Source organism: Hemicordylus capensis, chromosome 2, assembly GCF_027244095.1.
Source record: "Hemicordylus capensis ecotype Gifberg chromosome 2, rHemCap1.1.pri, whole genome shotgun sequence".
NCBI classification, from domain to species: domain Eukaryota; kingdom Metazoa; phylum Chordata; class Lepidosauria; order Squamata; family Cordylidae; genus Hemicordylus; species Hemicordylus capensis.
In genome coordinates, this window is record NC_069658.1 from 387,084,309 (window position 1) to 387,111,696 (window position 27,388).

General features: G+C 42.7%; 1 protein-coding gene across 24 annotated transcripts in view; it reads left to right on the plus strand.

The window, feature by feature from the left end:
* MYOCD (myocardin) overlaps nt 1-27,388 on the plus strand; it is a 306,487-nt gene that overhangs the window by 260,568 nt on the left and 18,531 nt on the right. For 18 of the 24 annotated variants that reach the window (XM_053288183.1, XM_053288181.1, XM_053288193.1 and 15 more), the window contains 4 exons: nt 13,576-13,641; nt 20,583-20,638; nt 24,933-25,008; nt 26,038-26,199. In XM_053288183.1, coding sequence (XP_053144158.1) covers nt 13,576-13,641; nt 20,583-20,638; nt 24,933-25,008; nt 26,038-26,199 — 360 coding nt within the window. Of the gene's footprint in view, nt 1-2,010; nt 2,160-5,714; nt 6,069-12,357; nt 12,644-13,575; nt 13,642-14,286; nt 14,308-20,582; nt 20,639-24,679; nt 24,809-24,932; nt 25,009-26,037; nt 26,200-27,388 lie in introns of those variants that run through there. The other 6 variants (XM_053288207.1, XM_053288190.1, XM_053288191.1 and 3 more) reach the window with 6 other exon arrangements.

The following is a 27,388-nucleotide window of genomic DNA, read 5'->3' on the forward strand; positions in this document are numbered from 1 at the left end:
GGGGTTCTACACAGTTTGGGTCTAGTGCTTTGCTGTGGTTTCTGTATCTCTGTGATCTTACATTTCATGAGAATAAGTCATTCCTCAGAATCCATTGGTATATTATGCTAATGGTACAGTGCCATTCACTGGAAAGAAGAGGGCTTGCTCTTTACACCAGTAATTCCAAAGCAATACTGCCACCTTCCTGAAGTGAGGAGGACACAGGGGAATGCTTCTGGACCACTGCATTCTTTTACAGTGAGCCAGTATTGTTTTTAAGACTCATTTCTGTGTTATTTTTAAAGACGGGGGTGTTGGGGGTAGAGAGATTACAGAGCTGATGGTAGGACCGTAGGACATATTTTTCAAATGATTCTATGCTAAAAGTAAACTTTATTACTCTCTGAGTCCCATAAATTTTGTTCCTTTTAGCATTTCTAATGGAGTCAGTTTATAAGGCACTCTTCCAATCATGGGTCTCTTTCCCACAATTTAATTACCACCTCTTTGTCTTGGGTAATGACATATAGGATGTCGTTGTGACTGTGCCCAAATTATTCTGGTGCCAGTTGAAAACCCTTTTTGTAAGGTGAAACCCTTACTGAGGAAAGTGCCCACAGTTGTTGCTCTACAGTACAGAACATTGGTACAGCACAGGAAATGGTGAGAATCTGAAGGACACCCCACAGATACGGAGGAGATAGACAGTGTGCTTGGTGGTTAATTTGGTTATTGAGTGGGATAAACTGGCAGTGTTGGGACAGGGAAGAAAATACAAAGCCATTAACCTCCAAAGCACCTTTGCTCCAGAGTCTCTTTTGTATCATCATGTTATGTGCACAAAGCCAAACACTAGCAGTGGTTCTGGTGGGAACAGGTGCCATTTATCTCAACTTGTTCCTCTCTAAAATGGGCTTGTAAGCAGAACGTGGGCTGCTTGTTCCATGAGGAAGAATGATGGTCAAGATACATGTACTCATGATGGATTCCTTATTCTAGGACCTTGTTTGAGGAATGTGGGCTGTGCCTCAGGACTATAAAAATTGTTTCCCTAGTTTTGAAAAATAGTTTTGAAAGTTATCAACAGTCTCCTTTGTGACTCAGACATTTTCATTTTTGAATGGTTAAATGTCAATGTCAACAAGGGAATTGTCTAACATAATGGTGAATTCTTGAAGTTCTATAGGATAGCTGCCCCTCCGCCCCGCTGCTGATAAAAACCCAAACTGCTCACTGCTCAAAGCCTTGTCACTATAACATAGTGGTGAAGCAACAGAGCGAGATGTTGAGAAACAAGGCAGCCTGGGTGGCTTCCTTTTCATTGAGATGGTGAAGCTGTGTCTGGGTTGTGCCACTTCAGGTGGGGTTCATGTAACTGAATGTTCTTCTTTGGGGACCTGTTCTCTGTACTTAGAAAACTAGCATGTCAGGGCAAAAGCTTCTTGCAATGCATCTAGTTTTCTACGTGGAGCAATTTTTGTAGCATTCAGTTGTGTGAGCCTCCACTTGCCGCTTGACATGGTATAACCCAGTCATATAAACCCAGCTTTACCATTTCAGTGATAACTAGCTTTGTATGAAATGCGGCAATATGCACCCCATGTTGAACTCTCAGAGTTAAGCATATGCTTAATTCTCCTCATGTAATCAACTGAACTTATAAATGTTCATCTTTGGCTGAATTATGTCTACTATCGTTATCTGTTTCCCTCCAAAATGGAAGGCAGTCACATAGCTTTCCATTTTGGTAGCCTTGTATGCTTGCAAAGTTGTTGGTAGGTGGCATATTCCTACTTATGACCGCACTGTACCCTTGCTACTAGTCACTGTCTTGTGCATACGCCTGCCTATTTATTCTAAGCATCTGAGCTCCTGCTTTTCTGCTACCGTCACCTCAAACCACTACTAGTAATTAATATATATACAGAGTTAACAGCCTGCTGCAAGGCTGCCTGCTACAGCATCTTTGAGACATGAGGGCTGTAGTTCAATAATAGAGCACACGCAGAAACTCTCAGGTTAAATCCCCGAGATCTCCAGGAAGCATTGGGAAAGACTCCTGCCTGAAACCTGGAGAGCTGATGTCAGTGTAGACAATACTGAGATGGATGAATGGTCTGATTTAGTAGAAGGCTAAATGTACTATGTTCATCTTCCTCATGGTAATGGGGCAGGAGGTATTGTAATAAAATATCTGTTTATGAGATAGTAATAATGTGTACTGGGAATTTAGAAGGTAGCTTGTTTATTATTTTTCTGATAATGTCCTGCCTTTGGGGCATATTGAACTCTCAAGTTAGCTGATTTAAACAATCATTACAATTATTGTCATATTATTATATTTCATATTCTATTCCACTACGTTGAAGGATTTCCCTTCCATTTCTTTGCCAGGCAATCATGTAATGCTTTCTGTGTAACAATTCTGGGAGGCTGTGTCAAGGTTGATTTAAAATAATAATAATAGTACGTACGTATTAAATAAAGAGTTGCTTGTATTTAAAAGGTCCATGCCACTTGCAGGCTAGGTAAGATAGGAGGATGTAGATAGACTTTCTATAAATTCTGGGTAAGAGGTCTTAATGGAGAGACCATAAAGGAAAGAGTGATCAAAATAGACTTGTTTAGCACATCTGCAGTGTGATTGTACACACGCTTACTTATAGAACTGTAGAGTTGAAATATGGAAATAAATTCCACATAGAACTGCAGTTTTAGTTTGTGGCGGCGGGGGGGGTGGGATTGCTAGCGTTAACAATGGCAGGTGATGGGGGAAACTACCTACTCAACCACTTTCTATTGGTATAATTGCACAAGATGTGGTGATACATGCTGCTTACTACAGGTTATCTCTCCACCAACATAAATGATCCATACAGAAATTGAAATGTGAATTGGAAGATCAACTGTGAGTGTATCCAGCCAGGAATAAGTCTTTAGCAGCAGTTCTTCCGTCAGTCCAGGGATGTTCATTGTAATCTGCCTCTGATAAGCAACTCAGAACATGTATTGAGAACCTCCTTGGACTATAGGTTGCCATATAGACTAGGGCCCTGGCCACCATAGTAAGTGCTGATAACTTTTTTTGCCTTTAGTACTATAATGTCCTGCCCATGGGGCTGCCCTAACCGTTCGGAAATCTCAGCTGGTTCAGGAGGTAGCCACTCAGCTTTTGTCTGGAGCCATTGCAAGGCTCACATAATATTGATTGTAGGTGAGCTCTGCTGGCGACTGTCTGTTTCCAGGCCAAATTCAAGGTGCTGTGCTTTGACCTTTAAAACCCTAAGCAGCCTGCGGCAGGGTATTTGAAGGAACATCCTCTGCAGTAGATGCTTCCTCCCTGGAGTTAGGATCAAGTGGAGAGAACTTGCTAGAGCGTATGTTTGGTCATCCTCTCTCAAAGGTCTTTCTCCAAGGGGGCACACAAGTTGTGGCACTTGATCCCAAGAGCAATTCAGCAGGCTTCCTCTATTGAAATGTTTGTGCAAATGGTAAATTGGTAAATTGCTTTTTGAGCTGCATGGGTTTGTGTAGTTGTTTGTTTTTTTAAATTTTCTTTGTAACTTGCTGCTATCTTAATTGTAAATGTGTATGCAGGTTTTAATTACAATTGTACTTTTATAATGAGGGTTGTATGGTTTTAATTGTTACTATAGGCCATTTGGAGGCCCTGTGCCCCCAAAGCAGCATTTACATCTAATTATACACAACAAAATAGATTATAGCTTTTGGTGGGATCCTGGCAGCCTCATGCCAAAGGAGAAGCAGCAAGGATTTATTTACAATGAAAACTTTTCTCCATATGAAACTTACAGCAAATCAAGTTTCTACTTTGAGTTCAGTATAAATCTGATTTGTCCGAAATCTCAGCAAGTTTGCAGGCACCAAGTGTTTCTCCCCTCCTACTTCCTTTGAGTTAAGAGACGAGGATTTGTGTGCATGTTTATTTTGTCTATTTTGCCAAAGATAAATACAAAACCTAAGGTCGTCCTGACAAATTCCACTGAAACAATGATTCTTCTTGCCTGCCTGCCTGCCTGCCTGCCAGGCTCCAAATATCAATGGAAGTGCTTTAAATCAAATGAGACGAAGTATGGGGGTTAGTCCAAGAACTCTCTTCCAAGAGAGGAGAGTTCTAAGGCTTCAGGAGAGTTTTAAAGATCTATCTTTTTAGCCTGGCTTTTAATGATACCCTAGTTTGAATTTTAATGAGTTTTAATCTGGTTTAAATGTTTTCTGATTTTAATTGTTTCATTATGTGTTTTTGATGTTAATGTAAACTGCCCTGAGACACTTTAGGAAGGGCGGTATATCAACTGAATCAATCAATCTATCAGGATAAATAATGTTTTAACTCTTCCCCAGGAAAATTATCCACAGAGTTATTTCTCCAAAAACTACAAGTTCAGTTGTTAGAGTGCTGTGACTGAAACATGCAAGCAAGGAAATGCCTAATAGTAGCCATCTCTCATTCCCTAGTTACCTAATGAGGAGAAACCGATTGAGTAGCTGCCATATTATGATTGGTTATACAAGGAAATGAAGTCCATTCTAGTGCTTCAGTCATACTGGGCAACTCCTCTGAGATGATTGTAGAGGCTAGCTTTTAGGCCAGAGTGTCTTAAAGTTCTGCTGATGATTGGCTGGCTGGCTGGCTGGGTGGTTGTTTGTAGTTAAACAGAGATCTCAAAGTTGCTGTGGTGGGAAAGTATCTTAAAAAGAGGTATGTGCTTTGGATGGTGGAAATAGATACATATTGAGGTCATTCACACAATCAAAAAGGCTCCCAGTTTTTGGTTGTGTGGAAGCAAAGTAAGTCGAAAACCTGGGTGGGTAGAAATGCTTGTGTGGAAGTAAGGTAGGAGGAAATGCTACCCAGGTTTTCTTGCTTCCCTGCTTCCATGTAATCACTTCTACCCAGATTTTCCTCCTACCTTGCTTCCACACAATTGAAAATTGGGAGTACACACAGCTCCCACACCCAGATAGTATCCAGTTTTTGATTGTGTAAATAACCTAATTGTGTTAATGGTGAAAGTTACAGATATTGAGGCTGTCCTCACATGCAACCTAACCCAGGCTAGGGAAGCCCAGCCTGTTTAGGCTGTGCGTGAGAACTGCCAGGATTGGGCCTGATCTTTGCAGTGCAGCATCGCCTAGCCCGACTTTTAGTGAACGGAGTCAGCACGCCACTAACCTAGGTTTTGGGATCATGTGTCTCCATGGGCTGCGTTCAGCCCAAGGAGACACAGAGATGGGCTCTAGAGCTTGAAAACTGGAATCCCCCAGTTCAGTACGCTTGACACGTGGTGCATTGTGGGATACCCAGAGGCTGGGATGCGTTTGGAGTTATGTACTGCCTGGCACAGTAGTGGTTCATCTGGGACTGCGGTTCATGCACCCAACAATGTTTAATGGATCGTCTGGGGGGGAAGGCAAGATTTGTGCAGCCTTCCCTCCACCCACCTGTTCCCCTGCCCACCCAGTCAAGTGAATGGCCCCATTGAAACCTAAAACCCCTCAGGCAACTTGCTGTTTTGCTTTGTGGGGCGTGGTTGATGCAAGTGCCTCTTACAATAAATCCTTCTTTGTAAAATGTTCATGAGGTGTCCAGGGTTGTCTGAAGAATTTTTGTGCCCTGCACAGGATAGGTTAAAGGATCCCTATGTGAACTTAGAGTGTTCCCTGGACTCATTCAAAGACCACTGGTTGCACACTCTGTTTGCATGGAAAGCGATGGAGTTTAGATTAACTGCCCTTCTGACATGTTCCTTACATTGTGCCACTCCTGCATTGGCCTCGTCTGCTTGTATGATAGACTTGACCCCATGCTCATTTTCAGTGCAATAGATGGACGAAGCATTAGAAGGTACACTGCTGCTCCATCTGCTTCAGCCTGAGCAGCTATTAGGAGCCGGTGTTAACCAGGACAAGTGAGAGGGACAACTAGTAGAGATGTTTAGGTTGCCGTAGCACCAGGTTTGGCTAAAAGTTAAAGAAAGGGTTGTCTTCTTCCGAATCGAGTGGTTGATTGGTGGTAGTGTTTTCCGGGTTGTTCCAGATGCATAATACCAACAAAGCTGAAGGTAAGGTAGATTTTTTAAAAAGGTGCACAACTATTGCTTGAACAGTAACAGATTTATGGAAGAAACATTGGAATGGGCATAATATGGGAATGCAAGGGCAACATATTTTACTGAAGAAGGGAGAAGAAATACAAAGGTTTACATATTAATATCAATTTTCATTAATTGACCCACCTGAAAAAGCTTACACCTATTTTCCTGTGCACATTACTGCCTGACCAGTTAAGAAAAAACCTCATAATCCTGATCATTCATTCATCCATTCATTCAACAGCTAATCAAGTAACAACAGAAGCATCATTGTGAGTGAGTCTAAAAGAGGTACGGTTTTGGAGCAGTTAGGGTATATTTCCCAACCATCTTTTTCCATTTTGTCTTTTTTGTTACCAAATACACACAAGACAAAAATGGCTCCCTTCTGGATCTGTGCTTAAACCTCTTTGGAGTTGGTCTTCACGGCATAAAAGTACTTCTGCTGGCAATTAGCAGCACATCAAATAGTTTGAAAACATGAGAAGGGAAAAAAAATATGTTAAATTTATTCGTTACTTATTTATCTTTGTTGGACTTTATTTGTTCTCCTTCTTTAAGCTCTATGCAGTTCTTTAAGCACTGAGAATAAGGAAATCTTGCAAACCAAACAAACCCTGGCAACAAGCCATTCAACTATTTAAATCCCTACCATATGAAGCACTTTCCAGTTTTTTGATTGCATAGGTGTCAGCTCCTCTGTAAATAGAAATGTTGGGAACCGGTACTGTATACTGGACTGGTTAGTCATGATGGCTAAGCACCATTAAAATCAATGAGACAAGTTAGTCATGACTAATTTAAATCCCATTAACTTCAATGGTACTTAGTCATAACTAACTTCGTCTGGACATTGCCTACATTAAAAAAGAGGGCATGTTGAAATTATTATTATTTTAAATGGAGTTACCGTTCTAGGGTCTCTCACTTTTAAAGACATTCCATTGAAATTCCTGGGATCTGCTTCGAAGCACGTATATTTGAGGTACAGATCTGGCATTCATATCATTGAAATTAAAGAGTTAGATAGAATTACATGGCAGCAGCCCATCTCAGACTTTCTTCCAGGATTGGAGATCCTTTGCAGTGGAAAGGAAGTATTTTGATGTATTTGCAGTTTGTTTTAGTGGCGTCAGAGCTTTGCATCTGGTTCCTGAGACCACAGAAAACAGGCCACACTTTCTGCAAAGCCCAGACCTTTGGCATCTGCCTCCCCCAGCTCTCTATCTCTTTCCTCCCATGTTCTCCTGCAGAAGTGACATCTTGTAAGTGAGCAAGTTTCTTGACTGGTCCTGATTAAAGCAGCACGCAAACAGATGCTCTAATCCCTCTATAGTGTTAAGCCTGTGCAGGCATAAACAAATCATGAGAGCTTTTCAAGAGGGTGCTGGTGCCCCACGGAAGCCATTTGTCTCCAGTGCTCATTTCTGAGAGATTGTTTGTGGAAATTGAAGGATTTTTGTTCACTCCCTTAGAAGATCTGGTTGTGATGGGAAAGGCAAGCTCTGTGTGCAGTTCTGTGCTGACTTTGAGGTTGAGATACTTTCATATTTCTGAAGTGTTACATCTTCATCCATTAATTTAAGTGCTTGGGTGATGCTTTCCATTTATCTGATAAATCATTGATAGGGGACCTGTATAGTTGCTGCATTTGGTTAAATATTGGAATAATATTTAACTAATATTATTAATATGAAATATTGCAGAAATGAGGGGGGATATTTCAGTGGAACTTCAACATGCAGCTTTTGCTTCCATCCTCAGCTAAGCCTATGTGATGTGTACATGTTAAGACTACTGTGAGGAAACCCGTTTTTAACATTGTTTTAAAATTTTAAATAGTGATGTTTTACGTTTTTCTGTTGACCTTTATACTGTTCTATTGTAAACTGCCCAGGGACGCAAGTTTTGGGTAGTATAAAAATATGTCAAACAAACAGACAAACAAATAATATAATAGAAATAAATCTATAAATCTCTTTATTTCGGTCAGCAACCAGCATGGGATTAAAACAAATGTAGAAGAGAAAGCAATCAAACTTCTACTACAAACAATAAAACCAAATAAATTTTAAAAAGTCCTCCTGAACATAGACCAAGGTACTGAAAGTGGATCCACCAGAACTACTAAAAATACATAACTAAGAATAACAGGAGACAGCAGTATTTTTTACTTATGAGATTATTACAGACAGATCAAAATTTAAACAGTTGCCTTCCTGACTCCTGAATCTGAGAGGGGTTAAACAATTCAGGAACTCAGGAAAATTTTGTTGTTAGATTTACTGATGATATACAAGTGATCCCAATACCTGCATGCCCACCTGCAGTTAGGCACACTGTAGCTGCAAAAGTTGTTCTGGCCTTAAATCCATCACCTATTTTCCTGTTATTAAGTAGGGATGGGCCCGGACCGGTCCAGAGGCCATTCTAAAGGCCTCCAGACTGGTCTGGACCGGTCCGGACCTGGCCGGTTCGGTTCAGGTGGGGGGTTCCTTTAAGGGCGGGGGAGGGTTTACTTACCCCTCCCGCCGCTTTCCCCCCTCCAATGCACGTATTCTATGTAGTAATTGGGGCGGCAGGATACCTCCCTGCCGCCCCTTCTCCCACTTGAGTGCAAAAGGCTGCACGGAGCCTTTTGCGCACGCACACGTCGCGCGCGAGCTTCACGTCTCCCCGGCGTGCGTGCGTGTGGCCACACGCACACGTCAGGGAGACGTGAAGCGCGCGTGCGATGTGCACGCGCGCAAAACGCTCCGTGCAGCCTTTTGCACTCAAGTGGGAGAAGGGGCGGCAGGGAGGTATCCTGCCGCCCCAATTACTACATAGAATACGCACGCTGGAGGGGGGAAAGCGGCGTGAGGGGTAAGTGAACCCCCCCGCCCTTAATGGAACCCCCACACACAGTGCCGGACCGCAGCTCTGCGGTTCTGTGCACACCCCTATTCTTAAATGGAACACAAATGGAAGGCTGCGCTACAAAATTTAGCTACCTATCTGGTGGTGCTGGAATTACTTCCTTCCAACAGCCTGCCAATCATCTGAGGAGAATTAAGGCCTGGGGGGAGAATCAAGACCTGAGGACAAATAATATGGGATGACATCATTGCTCAGTGATAGATCCCATGTTATGTTTTGTTTCATTCATTCATTCATTCATTCATTCATTCATTCATTTGATTTGATTTGATTTCTATACTGCTTTCTATACTACTGATTTGATTTCTATACTACTTCTATACAAAAATGGCTCAGGGCAGTTTACACAGAGAAATAATAAATAAATAAGATGGATCCCTGTCCCCAAAGGGCTCACAATCTAAAAAGAAACATAAGATAGACACCAGCTACAGTCACTGGAGGTACTGTGCTGGGGTCGATGGGGCCAGTTACTCTCCCCCTGCTAAATAAAGAAAATCACCACGTTTAAAAAGTGCCTCTTTGCCCAGTTAACAGGGGGGGGTTTCATGTAGAAAATCCAAGTTAGCATCTGCAAGTGTGGCAGGGAAGGCCCCCTCTTTGAAATCCTGGAGAAATGCTGCCAGTCAGTATACTGCGCTAGATAGACCAATGGTCTGAATTGATATAAGGCAGTTTTTATTGTTAAATTTAAATCACTCCACATGGAAGCTGTGATGATAGCCCTTTGCAAAATCACTACACATATACAGTGAATGCTTAAGGGATGTGTGGGCTCATATCTTGAAACAGATTTGTTACTAGCAGGTGGAATTGCATATGGGAGATGCCCAGTAGGTGTATGATTGGTAAGTACAGCCCTGTTCCCTCCTCATTCACTCACTAAATGGGAGAGGAGGTTTTGGAACAGGGCTTAAGGAGCTTAGCTACCTGTGTGTAGCATATAGATGGGGCAACTTTGATTGTGCCATTACAGATGTCCAAAATCAATGTGGATTTATTTGGAGTGGCCTCTCTATGGTGCCTGTAATGTGTAACCTGCTTGTTGGCAAGGGCTGGCTGAATTGCATTTCTCTGTTGCAGGTTTTCAAAAAAAGGTCTTTCTTTAATTTGCCCCCTTCCTCACTTTCAATTTCAGTTTCCCTAATTTTCAAAACTTCAAATATAATTATTGTTTGATCTGAAACTCAGAGACAGATTTGATATGTTTGATTTGCAATCTTGTTAGATATGAATCGGTTATAGAGACAAAGAGCTTCTTCTCACGATCATTGAGAAAGGCTAGAGGGCTGTCTGCAGGGAAGGCAGGTTAAACATACCTTCGGTTTTGCACACGTGTGTGAATAGCCTCAAAGTGTATGCCAGACTAGCAATGTACACTTTTTCTTCCCCAAGGCAAACTTATAACTAATAGTGCTACTGAAACTCATAACTGACCTGTTTATTGTATGTATCTGTGTTGCTGGCAATTATGTCTTTTAATAAAAAGCCATGATCCCAGCATGCTGGAATTCTTGCTATTTTCATAATTAAACCAAGATTAGTTAGCTCTGCATTGTCTGCATGGCTGGCATGAGTAAGCAGAGGCAAACTCTGGTGAGTTCTGGTGAGTCTCTGGTGTTAGCGCATGCTGAGAAGTGGCTTAGTTTAACCCATAAGTTACATAGTGAAATGAAAATGCCCTGGATGGCTGAGACTAAAATACAGCTGGGCAGGGGATGGGTAGGCAGAGAAAACCCATGATCTACTTGGAGGAGGGGCAGGCTATAAATGTAACCCATAGTAGTACAGTGCCCACCAATTCTGCAGCTCATAACATGCATCAGGGAACATAGCAATAGGCTAAGGCTGCAGTGCGTGCTTCCCTGGGAGCAAGCGCCATTGAACACAGTGGGATTTACTTCTGAGTAAACATGTACAGAATTGTAACTACAGTTGGTGACGCAGTTAATGTTGCTCTGCTTAACTGATTCTGCTGTGGGGAACTGGGAAGGATGGCACATGTGATTAGGTTTGGTCAGGGGTATAGCAAGCCTGGAATGGGCCCTAGGACGAGAAGTGAAGATGAGCCCCTGCCCTGTGGGGGAGTCAGGGAGGCAGAAGGAGAAAAGCGAGCTGTTGCCCAGCCAGCAGGCCTCCCTCCTTCAGGGGCCCAAGGCCATTTGTCGCCTTTTGTTCAATTATAGCTACGCCCCTGGCTTATTTGAAAAAAAGTAAAATGGCCACCTCTCCTCCTGTGATTCCCATTATGAGGACTTCCCCTTATGAGGCTCTTCTTGCCCTTGGGAAGGCTTCTCCTCCTCCCCATCAGGAGCTGCTTCTGCTGCTTGCTTAGTTGCAGCCACCTCCATATGCAGCTCTATATTTTCTACAGGTTTGTAAACAAAAATTGATAGTGATCAGTCAGAGATCAATGGTATGGGAGAGGCACGGGGGAGGAAAACACCATCACATCATTGCCTTGCCAACAGCTATGGCACACATGTCAGGAATGAACATGTGCTTCAGGAATGTGCATGTGCTAACAAATGGGAGTGAACCGGAAATCTGGAATATGGAACAGCTTTCAACCTAGTTTTCCTTATTTAAGCTAGCAAATCATGCTTGTTTTTGAATCCCAGTGGAATGGGCTCACCCATCATTTATAGATATCCCAAGCACAGAAGGCTCACCATAGTGCGGTGAGGATGGAGGAGAAACCTGCTTCCCGTGCAGCTGGCTTTATTCTTTGGGACTGAACCAGAAGCAGGGGAGCAGGCTGAGGTATTTTAAGTGCCAGAGGGTTCAGCATGAATTATGTATAGTTATAGTAGAAGATGCCCTGTAAGTTCCTGCACAGTCCTTTGTTTTGAGCTAATTCCCCTCTTTTACTGAAAAGGCCCAAGTCGCAAGGAAAATGATTCATCCCTGCATAGGGCGAGTCAATGGCTTATATTTAGAATAGTCGTGTCCTCCTGAGCAGCAGAGAACTAGCCTTTGCCCTCTTTTAAGTGACAGCTCTTCAAGTATCTGAGGAGTATTATCATGTACCCCCTCAGTCTTTTGCAAGCTAAGCACACACAGTTCTGTTACTGCAGCTTAAAATAGCATAAGGCTTTTTTGCAGCTGCATCACAGCACAGATTCACATTCAGCTTGTGATCAACTGCAGTCTGGAGTCTCCCCGCTACATGTACTGCTGCCAGTCCAAGTATCACCCAGCCTATAGCTGTGTGTTCGATTTGTTTTCCTAAGTGCAGAACTTGTAAATTTCACTTTGTTAGTTCAGCCTTTGCTGTCAAGGTCATTTTGAATTTTATTCCTGTCTTGTGAGGTGCTAGCTATCCCTGTCAGTTTTGTGTCATTTGCAGATCTGATGAGGATACTTTCCACCCCTCCATCCAAGTCATAGATAAAAATACTGAAGAGTACCAGGCCTAGATCAGAGCCTTGCAGTAGCTTACTTGACACTTCCCTCAAGCCTGATGATGAGAAGCCGTTGATGAGCAATCTTTACGTATAGATTTGCTAACAACTGTGAATCCACCTGACAGTAGTTTCATCTAGCCTGCATTTGACCAGTTTGCTAACCAAATTGTTATGGGGAAGTTCAACCCAGTGGATCCCATCCTGGCTTTGTCTGACAGAGTATGCAGATCTATAATTTACAATCCCTTCCATATCTACCTGGACTTTTACGCACAACAGGTTTTACCACGAGTTTATGGGGATGCTTTACTGCGAACTTGAAGTTGTCCTAAAAAACTGCCAGAAATGGTGGATTTTTTACCCTGGATATAAATCGGGCTACACTCTTAACGCACAGTGAAAAACCCGAAGTGTGTGTGAACTGTTTCCTGATAACTCGCAGGGACTTTGGGGTAAATCTAGCCGATATGTGAACACACACCCTCCATTCCAGAGGAGATGCGAATTAAAGGGCTTCAAAAGCTCCTTGTGAAAAGCTTCCATGTAAATTTTTCTTGGTCACATTTTTCTCGTATTAAGAGAAAAGCACATATCTAAGTGAACCATGTTTTCCAGACCAGAAGCACTTTTTGTAACACTCTCCTGAAGCGTGGTCTTATGCTACCCTAGGAAGGAACCTATTGCAGTAATCTTCTCTTCTCACCCCTAAATGATGTGTGTAATATATATTACCATAGGTTGTTGTGCCAAATGAAACAGAGGCATTAATTCTGAACATTAATAAGCAATACTATGAAAAGACACAGTCTTATCTTCTTTGCAGCTCAGCAACATTAGTTACAGATTTACTTATTTATGTGTTTTTGCCATGTTGTGGAATTGCTCAATTTTGTTTCTGCATCCAAGGAGAGGGAGCAAGGAGAGGAAATGGTCATTTGAGCATACAGCAGGTTCATGTGCATAGTTCTAGCTGAAAAGAAAGCTGCATTCCAGTAATGGAACAAATCTTTAGCAAGGGTGACCCTTTTCTGCATGTGCTACAGCTTTGAGCCTTCCCTCTGTAGCAGCCGAGTGGAAGGTCTCATGAAAGGTTTGGAGTTATTGCTGGCAGAAGCTAGAGGTCCTTTCCTGAAAGACACACTCTCTCCCAGTTTTACAGTTGCGGCTGCAGCAGCGAAGAAGCCGAGAGCAGCTCGCCAAGCAGGGAATCATGCCACGTGAGTATTTTTGGCTATTTCACTGTCTCTTTACAACACTGGACGGGGGGCATACACAGCCTCTGCAGAAGGCTCTGCTCCATACAGTATTGCCCGGTTGGTGACTATCTGTGATTTTCAGAAAGGCAAGAGAGATCTCTACAGGCACGTCACTTTAGCACACACCCCGTTTTGGCACTATGGAGCATTACAGGGATCAGCTGTTCTGAAAAAAAGGTGGGGAGACTGGCAGACTTTCCCTCCCTAGTAGTGGTCCTGAGTAATGCTGCCACAGTTTCCCCCTCTCTTTGGTAAAGATTGAGTCATAGATTGAGTTGGGCAGCTGGTTCAGCACCGAGCACTGGGCAGAAGGTTTGCCATCATATATTTGGCTTGTTACTAAAATCACTGTTAGACTAACCTCTCCAAGATTTGTTTAAAATAAAAATAAAAAATTCTAGGATTCTAATGACATTCTAATGAGCTCTCAGACTCCAAAAGAGCCTCAAGAAAGAGCTTCGGGAGCTCACTCCTGAAGTAAATTGTGATGTATGTGATCTGCATTGCCCATTTAGGGTGCACTGGGTGCCTCACTGAAACCCTACGAGGTAGGTCATTATTATTCCAATTTTTTGCAGATGGGGAAACTCAGACTGAGAGAGATTACACCTTGCTCAAGGCCACCCAGTGAGTCCATGCTCAAACTAGGATCTGAATTCAGATCTCCCCGCCCTAGTGCTCTGTCTGCTGGATCACACTGACTCTTGACTGAGCCACCCACCGTTACTACATGAGCCTTTGGGTGCCACGTGGTGTTAGCCTTTGCTATGGCTTCTCTGTTCACCCACCTCCTGCTCAAGGTTCTTCATTGCTGGCATGGAGTGTCTGTCGCTTCACTACACGTGGTGCATGCAGCGCTTTGGCATTTTCAAAAAGGCCTTTCAGTGTATGTAGTACAGGTACAGCATGTGAAGTATTACGGGCTGGATCCACACAGACTGTTTATGTAACGCAGTGCCCAGAGTTCTTGGCAGTTTTATTCCTCTCCTGCTATCAGAATTAATTGTCGTGTTCTGCAAAAATGAGGTGTCATCCGTGTTTGCCAGCTGTCAGGAGATGATCCGACACCCCATAAAATGTGCAAGTTTACCCCCTAAAAGGCATTTTAGCTCTCAAAGAGAGGTAGAAAGAAAATGGCAAGAGGTATAGGATGGAGAATAACAGCACTCGCTTTAGGCCCCCAGAAGCAAAAAGCATTCTCAAGACCTGGCTCCCAGTCTTTTAACTGGCCTTCATCTTCCACTTCTCCACAGTCCTGAACATCTTTCTTTCTAGGGCACAGTGCTTGACCATGGGCTCCATCATAATTAAGGAGAGGACACTTCGATGTCTCCCCTTCCAAAAATATGTTGGAAAGCAGCCAAGAAATAGGCAAAGATGTGCATTTTTAAATTAAAATCTCCCCAAATGAAGCTAGGGAAGTGTAACATCTGAAATATCCCTAAATGCATGCAGGAACATAGTCATATGTTGTCACTAAGTACTTTTGTGCCTGACTACAGTCTGACCTTCTGACCACCCACACAAAGAGGAAGTTGATGATTATGTATATGGTTGGCAGGTAGAGATTTGACCCATAACCCTGCTAACTGAGCAAAGAGGCACCTTTTAAAAGTGGTGATTCTCTTTATTTAGCAGGGGGAGAGCAACTGGCCCTATCCATCCCCAGCACAGCATCCCTCCAGTGATTGTTGCTGGTGTCTATCTTCTGTTTCTTTTTTAGACTGTGAGCCCTTTGGGGATAGGGAGCCATTTTGTTTGGTTTTGTTTGTTTATCTCTGGGTAAACCCATTTGTAAACATATGTTGAAAAGCAGTATGCAAATATTCATAATAGACCCTGCTTGTAGTCATTGTAAGTGGCCTGGGAACTCCTTATGCCTTGACATGATTGATATTAAGTAGGTGTGCTGGATAGACCACTAGGAGCCACATATAAAGGTAGAGCAGGACAGAAATATAACAAATAAATCACTCGTTATCTACACAGAAGCAGTATTAGCTCTTGCAGTCCTCCCTCTAATCTCCCTTCAGTGTTTCCTTTGTGTGTGTTTTCTTTACCTTTTCTATAATGGCATCTTTTCTCTCCCTCTCTCATGTAGCACATGACAATAGCAATACATACGCATCATGAGTTAGTGGTGTTACTGGGGCTGCAACATCTCAGCCTATATTCTGCGACGATATCTATAACAACTGACAATAAAATTCAGCCATCCCAGGTCCTTGGGAAGGACTTGATGTCCGGATAAAACAAACCAGTCAACAACCCCTGTCTGACTGTGTAAACAAGAAATAATAATAATAATAGCAGCAACAACATTGATAATAAAATTCTGGCATCCCAGGTCCTTGGGAAGGACTCGATGTCTGGATAAAACAAACCAGTCAATAACACCTGTCTGACTGTGTAAACAAGAAATAATAATAATAAAAAATATACCACCTTTCAACAACAAAAATTCTCAAACTGGCTAATAGAGACAGAGAAAAATAAGGAGAAGACGGTTCCCTGTCGCAAAAGGCCGTACAATCTGAAAAGAAACGTAAAGTAGACCCCACCAACAATCACTGAAGGGATGATGCTGTGTGGATTTGGATGAGGACAGTTGGTTTCCTCTTGCTAAATAGAAAAGAAGCACCACTTTAAAAGGTGCCGCTTTGCTCAGGTAGGGATTAATTGATTAAAATGTGATTAAAAATATTTTTAAATTTTATTTATTTATTCAATTCATATACCGCCCTTCCAAAAGTGGCTCAGGGTGGTTAAACAGGTGTATTAAAAGTCTGCAAATTAAAATATTTGTTTTAAATAATACATGTATTTATAAAAACTGCAGATGGCAAACACAGTCCTGCCTTCCTGTTTTGTGAGAGAATAGATGTTTCCTTTAAAATGATACCCGCTATGACACTTGCACACATAATCTGACAGCAAAGAAAATATGCTGTTTTCTTTAGAACTATTTTTCTCATATACAAATTTATGGAGATTTAATCAGTTGATTAAAACTCCTACAATTAACAACAAATTATTTGAGTCCCAGACCTAAATATTAGAATTACTGATTTGCCTTAATTTTACCAGGCATACACAAACATTGACAAAACTGTAAGCAAGCCATTAGCCCAATAAGTTTCTCTAACACCATACCAGACATCTGGTGGGACTCTCCTTCTCAAACATGCAAACTTCATTTCAGTTCCTTAAAACAGAAAATAATCATTTGCTCTTTTAAAAGTATAGTGAAGCATGACTAGCTTCCTAATCACCTTTCTTTGTGATAATAATGCGTTTCACCTTTCTGTAACCAAGAGTGATAGGACTTCGAAATGAAAACATGCTCATGTTTTTATTGAAACCTCACCATTTCCCCCTGCCAATGCCCTTAAAATCTTGACATTCAGCAAAAGTAGTTTAGGAATAGGTTTTTGACTGGGGTGTGTGTGTGTGTGGGTGTGTGTGTGAGTGATCTTTTCACCTGTCATTATAACTCAAATCTTTAACTTCCTTTGCCAACAGCACTTCCACAAAAGACGAGCTGAAAATTCAATACTCAAGATGAGTATTTTCTCAAAAGGTCCCGTGACCTGTCCTATCTATACCTTTTATTTGTTTTGCAGAATAGAGAACCCACACTCTTCCTCTTGGCAAAGATCTTTGTATTTTGTGTTCATCATTCCTGTCATGGAACCCATATAGTTTTAGGGCTCTGTAATGTGCATAAACTGCACTGTTCAGAATAACAACTTTGGTTTTCTTCCTTATACATTTCTTTTATCTGAGGTCCTATCAAAACACTTCTCACCATCCCAAATAATGCTGCACTACAATACCAACCTCTGTGGCTGCAACACTGGGAAGCAGGAAGGCGTTTCTGGATCATTGAAGTTTGTGGGAATCTGTTTGATATCCCATCTTGCTTTTTATCACGGGGCTTTCTCTGTTTCTACTTACTACCGTACATTCTCTGTTATTTTTCTTTCCTCATGCATGCACTGTGTGTCTCCTCTTTTAGTCACTTTCTAAGTTGTTCCTTGGGTTTCTGTTTTCTATTAAACAAATCTCTATCCTGCTTCAGGATCCAGTTAACTGCAGGAGGCAGACAATAAATTAGCTCATCCAATTGCGTCAATGCAAAGTGACTCATAGCTCTGACAGCAAACCCATCTTATGAAGGGAGGTAACAAGAAGCATGCAGGAACTGAAGAAGTCATTAGCTGAAAGCAGTTTTTTGTGGGGGTTTTGTCTGTATTTTCTCTCTCTTAAAAATCTGAGCATGCAGTAACTAAAAAAAATGGCTCTGTTGTTTTTGAAATCCCATGGCTTGACTGTGCTCCCAGTCCCATTTGTACAAGGAGGAGAATAATCAATCAATCAATTAATCAATCAGTTAATTAATTAGAATCTTACTAAAGCTTTGCCCTGAATTTTGTCCACAATCCTTTTCTTTTTGAATTCTGGACAACTTTCATTGTATAAATAAGCTACACTTTAGCCATGAGATAAAGTTCTAGGAGTTTTAAGGAGCAATGGGAAGAGGGAAGTTTGTTCATGCTGCATAGAACAAACAAGACTTGGAGATGGTCCAGAGAGTGTAACCCAACGAAGCCCAGTGTTGTGTACATCTTCACCAAGCCTACAAGGGACAGCCTCCCCCATTGATAGGAGACAGTCCTCTAAGAAGTTTATAACAAAGGGAGATGGGGTGAGAAACCCATCAGTCTTCCTGGAGGAAGAGGAGAACTGGAACCTGTGATCCAGATCCCCAAACATATATTATTATTTCTTGTTTACACAGTCAGACAGGTGTTGTTGACTGGTTTGTTTTATCCAGACATCGAGTCCTTCCCAAGGACCTGGGATGGCTGAATTTTATTGTCAGTTGTTATAGATATCGTCGCAGAATATAGGCTGTTCCCAGTAAAGCTGCTTTTTGTAATTGGCTGATGGTGATTTCTGTGGCCCCTGTGGCTCAGGGTGGTTTACACAGAGAAATAACAAAGAAATAAGATGGAGTTGCCACAGTCAGACCATTGGTGCATATAGCCCAGTATTAGCTACACTGACTGGCAACAGCTCTCCTGGATGTCAGAGGCAGGTCTTTCCCAGCCCTGAAGATGCTAAACCTAGAGCCTTCTGTATACAAAGCAAATGCTCTGCCATGGAGCTATGGCCCTTCCCTTTGCTTTCCTATCTGGTTGCACTTGCAGTTGTTTAGGATTCCACAAGTTGTAGTCCAGCCCAGTGTTTCTCAACCACCAGTCTGCGGTCTGGTGCCAGTCCGTGAGGCATCACTAATAAAAATCACCCCCCCCCAAAAAAAACAATTTTGGGCCAGCGGGGGCCAGCAGGAGCTCTCCGGAGTTCATTTCCAAGCAGCCCTCATTGCTGGATAATGTTCATTTCGCTTCCTTGAAATGAACGTTATCCAGCAGTGTCGGCTGCCTAGAAATGAGCTCTGGAGAGCAGCCCAAAATTGTTTTTGGGGGGTGCCGGGGGTTGGGGGGGGTGACCCCCTTACTAACTGCTGGTCCGGGAAACTGTGCATGAATAATGTACCGGTTTTCCATGACTCCAAAAAACATTGAGAAACACTGCTCTAGCTTATTCCCCCCCACCCCAACAGACAAAAGAAAAAAAACCTCTCTCTCTGTCTCCCCCTGCCTTCTAGCATGACCAAGGCACTGATCCCACAATGCAGATAGGAAGAGCTATGAGCTATGCAGATAGGAAGAGGCCGGATTTTGTGGCAGGATTAGCACCCCATGATGTCCCAGTCCAGCCCTGTATTTTCTCCCATATAAATAAATGGCTACCATTCGCTCCTCTATGGACAAGTAAAGCACTGCTCTTGTCAAATGAAGGCAAAACCTGCCCTCTCCCGCTGATACAGGGGAGTCTGGCCTTCACTGGAATCCCCATATACATGCACAGAGATGCACTGCATATCCCAGGAGCCCTTGCAACATAAAAGACCACCCACCCACACACACACCTTTCAGTAATGGACATTTTGAACAATACAGTGTAGAATAGGTAAAGTGGGAGACGCTTCACTAGAGAATTCTGGTAACTCATCCTGGCAATGATATTATGCCGGTGGATGAATTAATTTGTGGGAGAAATGAGTGGGGAATTAAGAAAAGAAAGGAACCTGCAGTTTATTGTTCCTCTAGATTCTGTGTATGCTAACGCCAACGTGACAAAATAAGGACTAGGTCCAGGTTTTATTAGCATGTTTCCTGGACATGACTGAGCCATGCGGACCACTTCACATTCGCAACTAGATTGTGCCACCCTGACGATGATCCTAGATACATTTTAACTGGAAGTAAATTCCATTGAAATCAATGGGACGTGCTGCAATTAAATGTGTGTAGGATGAGTGTGCTGTGTATTGCTCGGGAATAAATAGATAAGTAAAATACTAATCTGCAAAACCAGTAGATGCATATCTCTCTCTCTCTCTCTCTCTCTCTCTCTCTCTCTCTCTCTCTCTCTCTCTCTCTCACACACACACTCACACACACACACACACACACACACACACACCTCACAGAGTGTTGTTTAGATACTGAATAGGCTGCACTTCTCTGCTAGTCCACACCTCTCTTGGCAAGATAGTCACCATTTCTTTCCACCCAATCCCTAAATTCCCTTTCTTAGGTTATCATCTATATCTTTGCTTTGCAGTGCCCTCCCAGTTTCTCCTCCTACAGCCTGACCTGGGAAAGCATCTAGGGATTTCTGTGGGATATCCTCATTTATTTTTAACCCGTGTTGTAAAGAAACTGGCTAATTTCTGTGCCTCGTTTTGTAGAACTTTGCTACAACTGCACGATACTGAAGGTATGCCCATTGCTATGCTAACCATGCTTTCTGTCTGTTTCTGATTTCAGCGCTGAAAAGCCCCTCTGCCTTCCATGAGCAAAAGAAGAGATTGGAGAGAGCCAAGGTAACACTGGGTAGGCATCTGAGTGGGTGGATGGAGATGGCAGCACTTTCTTTGGTTGATATCCCCTGCTAACTTGGCAAAGAGGCACCTTTTAACGTGGTGATTCTCTTTATTTAGCAGGGGGAGAGTAACTGGCCCTATCCACCCTCAGCACAGTACCTCCAGTGACCATTGCTGGTGTGTCTCTTATGTTTCTTTTTAGATTGTGAGCCCTTTGGGGATAGGCATCCATTTTGTTTATCTTATTTATCTGTTTATTATTTCTCTTGTAAACTGCCCTGAGCCATTTTTGGAAGGGCAGTATAGAAATTGAATGAATGAATGAAAATGAATGAATGAATGATTGTCCCCTTAGAATACTGGAGAGTCAGAAGAGCCATGGACAGAAACTTGAATGAATATCATGACTGCGGGATGCATTTCAGCAGGTGCTGCTCCTTTGCACACCACATGGATCAGAGCAATAGAATATAGGAACATAGGAAGCTGCCTTGTGCTGAGTCATACCATTAGTCCATCTAGCTCAGTATTGCCTACGCTGACTGGCAGTGGCTCTCCATAGGTTCAGGCAGGAGTCTTTCCCAGTCCTACCTGGAGATGCTGCCAGGGATTGAACTGGAGGCATTCTGCATGCCAAGGAGATGTTGTACTTCTGAGCTACGGCCTCATCTGCAGAACAATAGAGTGTTAAATTTAGGATTTGGCATGTATCCCATGGGACATTGAGTACTTTGTACTCTGCAGGTGCTGGAAAAAATAAAAATAAACATGGACTGTAAAGTCTGCAGTCCAGCACATTAGCCTTCTCTTCTTGTGACACTGCAAAGTGCCTTTGGCCTGTTGTCCAGTTGCTCTGGCACCAGTTATCAAGCAGCATTTAGGCATCGTTAATCAAAGCTAATGGCAAAGATAAGATTAAGAGGCCATTTCCCCCACTCTGCCCCAAGTGGAATTGCTGATGATCATCAGGTCACATTTAGAGGCAGCTGCAACAATTCCATGAGCAACTCTTGCTAAGCATTCCCCCATCTCAGGGTTATTGTTGAGAATGCATTTTCTGCCTTGCTGCTGCTCTTCTGCTTAGATGATATAAGCAATGATATTACTGTGGAGACCAAAGATCTTAATGCTCTAATCTTTCTGAGATGCTGTGCTCAGAAACGTGATAATTCTGTGATATTATGTGATAATATAAGCCACACCGGAGTGCAGTGCAACTCCTCAGTCTGGAAGCTTCAAGGCATATATTAGGTACATACATACATGTATTATTATGTGCCACTTTTCATCTACAACATTTCAAAGCAATTTACGTAGAAAAAGAATAATGATAAAGATGGTTCCCTGTCCCCAAAGGATTCACATAGGGTAGACACCAGCAACAGCCACTGGAGGGATGTTGTGCTGGGGGTTGAATAGATCCAATTGCTCTTCCCCTACTACTATAAATATAAAGATCAGGGATGTGCAAAACATTTTGATGTCGAAACATTTTGACTCAAAATGGGTTGTTTCGATTGTCTCGAGCTTGAAACAAACTCCCTCTAAATAATATTTTGAGCGCCATTTTGGAGGCCTGTTTTTCCCTTGCTGTTTGGTTTTCTGGCACTGACTTCCAATTGGCTTGAGATCTCCTTGCTTCTTGGCTGGCTTGTTATACAAATCAAGTGTTGTCATGAGCAACTATGCTGCCATTGGCAGGGAGGAGATGGGGGGAACACAAAAGCAGGGAGTTTCAAAATGTATTCAAAGGGAATGGGAGACAGAGAGCCCTTATAGTGTGCCTCTCTTGAAGAGGATGCATCAGCAGAGGAGGAATGAATCAAGGGAGGTTTTTCCCAGCACCGAATATAATATGCGATAACTATCTGGTTTTTCTGGATCCCAGATTGACAAGAGAGGCACACTGTGAGGGCTCTCTCTGCCTCCCAGTCCCTTTGAATACATTTTGAAATTTGCTCCAAAAGTACTCCCCCCTCCCCCTGCCAATAGGGGCACAGTTGCCCATGACAACACTTGATTTGTATGATAACAAGCCAACCAAGAAGCAATGAGATGGCAAGCCAATCAGAAGCCAGTGCCAGAAAACCAATCAGCAAGGGGGGGAAAGGCCTCCAAAATGATGCTTGAAGTGTTGAAACATTTCAATCGAAATGGGGTTCTGCTCTGAGTTCGAGACAGTCCCTTTAGTTAAAGGATGTTCTGTTTCAAGCTTGAAACACTCAAAATGGCCCATTTCGAGTCGAACTTTTCAACATCAAAAAGGTCTGCACATCCCTACCGTGGCTGGCAATGGATTCTAGGTCAATGATTTTTTGGCCATTTTTAGACTGTTTGAAATGTGTGTTCTGTGTAGGGAGGGACAGGTTCCCTTTTACTGTGTGCTTGTGCAGTGTTTTTCAAGGCATGGTTGCAAAATACATTTCAAATTGCAATGCAAAACTTGTATGTGCGCTCTGTGGGTGCAGCGTGTTCCAGCCATAGGGAACAATGGGAAAATATGAAACACTTAGTTGTTCCCCATGGGTAGCTCCTATGGACACCAAATTAGATTGTATGGTAGGGTATAATAGGTGCTACCTACCTACCACCCAACCTACAAAAGAAGTGGGCAAGTGGGTGATTTAAAACAATGTTTAAACTTTCCCCAAAACCCCCATAGGATCCAGTACTCGAAACGTTTTGAATTTGTTCCGTCAAAACAGTTGGGCTTGGCCGTTGTTTCGACCATCTGTGTTTCATTTCAAGCTAGAAATAAAATGCAAGATCTGTTTTGTGTACATCCCTAGTAAAGAGAACCACCACTTTGAAAGGTACCTCTTTGTCAGGTTAGCAGAGCTAGAATTTCTTCTCCTCCATGCTTAATGGACTCAAGCCTTCTCTGTGTTCTTGAATGTGTTTAGCTTGTCCCCTCAGTCCAGGCGGGTAGAATTTCTCTGATAATTCAAAGAGAAGAATGGGTGACCCAGACAGCAAGGACAGGGATGATGATTTTCAAACTGCCCACCCTCAGCTAGCAGGTGACAAGGTATTTAAATTAGGCAGAGACTCCTCTTGCACCTGCAGACATCATTGGAAGAACAGTTTGGACTCTGTCCTCTTTGAAGCAGTGATCCAGATCTTGAGGGAGGGCTTAGAGCTCATTGGTAGAGAGTTGTGCTTTGGGCATATGGGGGATGAGGTTCAACCGCTGGCATCTCTAGTTAAAGGAACAAAGGCAGAAAGGCTGGAAACACCTTGGAAAGCTGCTATTAGGGGAGGCAACGCTGGGCTATTGGGATACCAGCTTCATAGGTTTTTAGAAGTCCTCCTCAAGGTGCTCGGAAATGGTAGTTGTTTACCACACAATCTGTCTAATGAGAATACTGGGCTTTGCTTGCTTTCCCCCTCCATCCATGGCACAACATAAGCTGGTTAATCTGTGTCAGAGAGTGGTGGAACCTGATTTAGGTCATGAGGCTGGACGTTTGGGTCATCTTTCAGCCCTTAAGATTCCAAAGAAATTCCAAAGAAATATGTGCATGTCTTTTTAAGAAGCCCCATGTACAGGTTTACACATTTACATACATAGGAAGATGCCCGTGTGACATTACTTTCTATGAGTGTCCTGCAAAAAATCATAGTTAATGTGAGGATCTATAGGCCCCTGTGAAAAATTAATGTGCTCTGGAGACTTCAAGCAATCTGAAGTATCTTTGAAGTGCTGTATATTTCAATGTTTAGGCATAGGTTAATATCTCACTGTCTCTCTTCAAAGGCTTCTACTGGCTGGTTGCCTAGAAAAAAAATGGATTATATGAGTCTAAAGCCCCAAACTGGATTCATTCACAGAGCAGAAGTAGAACCAAACTAAGCCTTTGCTGAAAGTACTGGGTGGGGTGAGCAACATCAGAACATTTCCTAGATGGTTTGGCTGAGGAGGAAGAGTGGGAATTTGTGCTCTGTCATAAGTAAAACTGAATGGTGCTGGAGTTGTTCAGTTTTAGCACCACATATTCCATGCTGGTGCTTAGTATCATGACCCCCTTCTACCATTTACAGGTAACTTCCCTTGTGGGGGAACTTGCAAGGAATTCTGGGTTGCAGAAACTGAGCCCTTTAAAGATCCAAGGCCTAACAGACCTTCAAAACTGAGTGAATTTCCAAAGAGGTTGTAGAGATATATTTTGTGTAAGTAGAGAAACAAAGAAGTTAAATAAACAAAATATTGGTTAGGCCAGGTCTAATGGAAGTATCTTGCAAAAACATTGCCCAATACAGTCACTTGAATGATCTCTCTTCTTATGTCCTGCAGACTGAAGATTATTTAAAGCACAAGATCCGAAACAGACCTGAGCACTCGGAACTGGTTGATATGCACATTTTGCAGGGTAAGACAGGCTGAGTTGCTTTTTTGCGTGGAGGTTCTGTTGCACTGTTGTGTCCTGTGTGGGTGGACCCTGTCACACTTTCCAGCTCTTCTTTAGATACTTCTTGGAGCTGTGGCAGTCCAACTGTGAAAGGTGCTTCTAGGACTGATACTTCTTAAAAATACAGTTTTTAAGACAGTACCCACTTCAGTGCTGGAGCAAGCAGTGGCTTCACCACAATCCAAGTAAGACTCCACATTCTTGAACTCTGCTTCAGGAGGGATGTATAAAAGCACCTTAAATGTTGTCTGCATGATGGGATTCTGCAGCCAGAGATACTTTTCTCTGCCCACGGTTGATTTTTGTTTGGGCACAGTAGGGATGATTGCTTTGTTATCATGGATGGCATAGCCCAGGCCACATAGCTGGAAAATTGTGGAAAACATGTTGCCTCTGTTTTCAGTTATTGCTTCTTGCAGAGGCCTAATTTAAGCAAGGCAATGTGCATGCAACAGTAACTTACCTGCACACTGTCCAGCACCACATTTAAAGTCTGTTAACTGGTGCACCATCTCTACATCTTCTGCCGTTTTTACACGCCAGTAAGACGGGATGAGTAATCTGTGGCCCAGTCTTTGAATTGTGGTGTTGGGTCACACAGAACTGTGTACAGGCAAGTAATTTTTGTATGCCCAGCATATAGTTTCAAGTGAACGAGAGTTGTCAAAGCAGCAGTAGAAGAAACTCCTGTACAAGCACCCCCTGAATCATTGCCCTATGCATGGCAAATCGTGGATAGCTTTCTGTAAGCAATTGTCATTGTATGGTTCAAGTGAGATGCTTTGTGTTCCTACTGCATCCAGGTTTATTCTTGTAAAGGAATTGGAAGCATTTCCTTTTTGTGTAAATGTTTTGACCAGAAACTTAGCCTGTGGTGTTTTTTTTTTTAAAGTAATAGAAGAAAGTGAAATTGCTATTTAATATTGTGTGCCTACGGCACAGAATGGTCACTCTGTGCAAGACCTGATATTTGCATTGTTGCCTTTCCAGATTCAGCTGCAGAGGGGTCTGTTCAAGTTACTCAGATGAAACTAAAAAGAGCCCGTCTTGCGGACAACCTGAATGAAAAAATTGCTCTTAGGCCAGGTCCTCTGGAGCTGGTGGAGAAGAATATCATTCCTGTTGACACAGCTGTGAAAGAGGCTATCAAAGGTAATACTAGGGAAAGGATCTCCAGTGCCTCTTGAACAATCTCCTGTTCAGTATGCAAAAGGCCACTGTGAATACAGCTTCTTCCAGCTTAATGAGTCCCCCCACCCCACAGAACCGTTCCCTTTGGAACCGTTCCCATGAAGGACTATGGAGCCATGCTGAAGAGCCAGCAGAATTCTAGGATCCTGCTTATAGTTTATCCCCAATGACTCCAATCCAACATGTCTCTTAGCTAGCTGAGCAGGAAGACACTTGATCAAAGCCAGATATGGCCCCTGGAAAGATTACAGTGTGCCGCAGGAATCTTCCTTCCTTCCACTGCTTGCCCTCCATCTTCCAGAGGCTTTTGTGATAGAGCCTGTCTTCCCCAGCACTTTGCTTATCAGCAGAAGCCAAGGGTCAAGCGCTTTTGCCTGCTAGGTTGCGGGATATTGCACTGGAACACTTTGCAGAGCTCCTTGAGTATGCTGAGTGGCAGAGAAGGATCATCTGGTATAAACCACACACTGATTCTTGAAGAAGCAAAACTTGTCAAAGAAAGAGCCCTTTCCTGTGTTCTTTCTCACAGACTACTGTATGAAAGATTCAAACATTAGGGGTACTCTAGAACCATGTAGTTTTATTTAATAGACATAATGAGTTTTTGAGTCACATACTTGCTGAGTTTCTTGGAGCTATTGGCTGACATGCTGAGGAAAACTACTCAAAGTAGTCTTATTGAAATTAAAAGGAGTTAATTACTACTCTGAATAATTTTCCTCAGTAATTCCTGAGAAATACTTGTCTGTACGCATGTCAGCCATTCTCACAAATAATGAGCAAAGCCTTGAATATCTATAGTTTGAAGCAAATAAATTATTATTATTATTATTATTTACATTTTATATCCCGCTCTTCCTCTAAGGAGCCCAGAGCGGTGTACTACATGCTTAAGTTTCTCCTCACAACAACCCTGTGAAGTAGGTTAGGCCGAGAGAGAAGTGACTGGCCTAGAGTCACCCAGCTAGTATCATGGCTGAATGGGGATTTGAACTCGGGTCTCCCTGGTCCTAGTCCAGCACTCTAACCACTACACCATGCTGGCTCCTCGTGTTCCAAAATAGGAGACATAAACAGTTTTCAGAGCTATGAAATTCTGGAATAAAAATAAGAGACATTTAATGAAATGAGCCCCTGGTGGCGCAGTGGT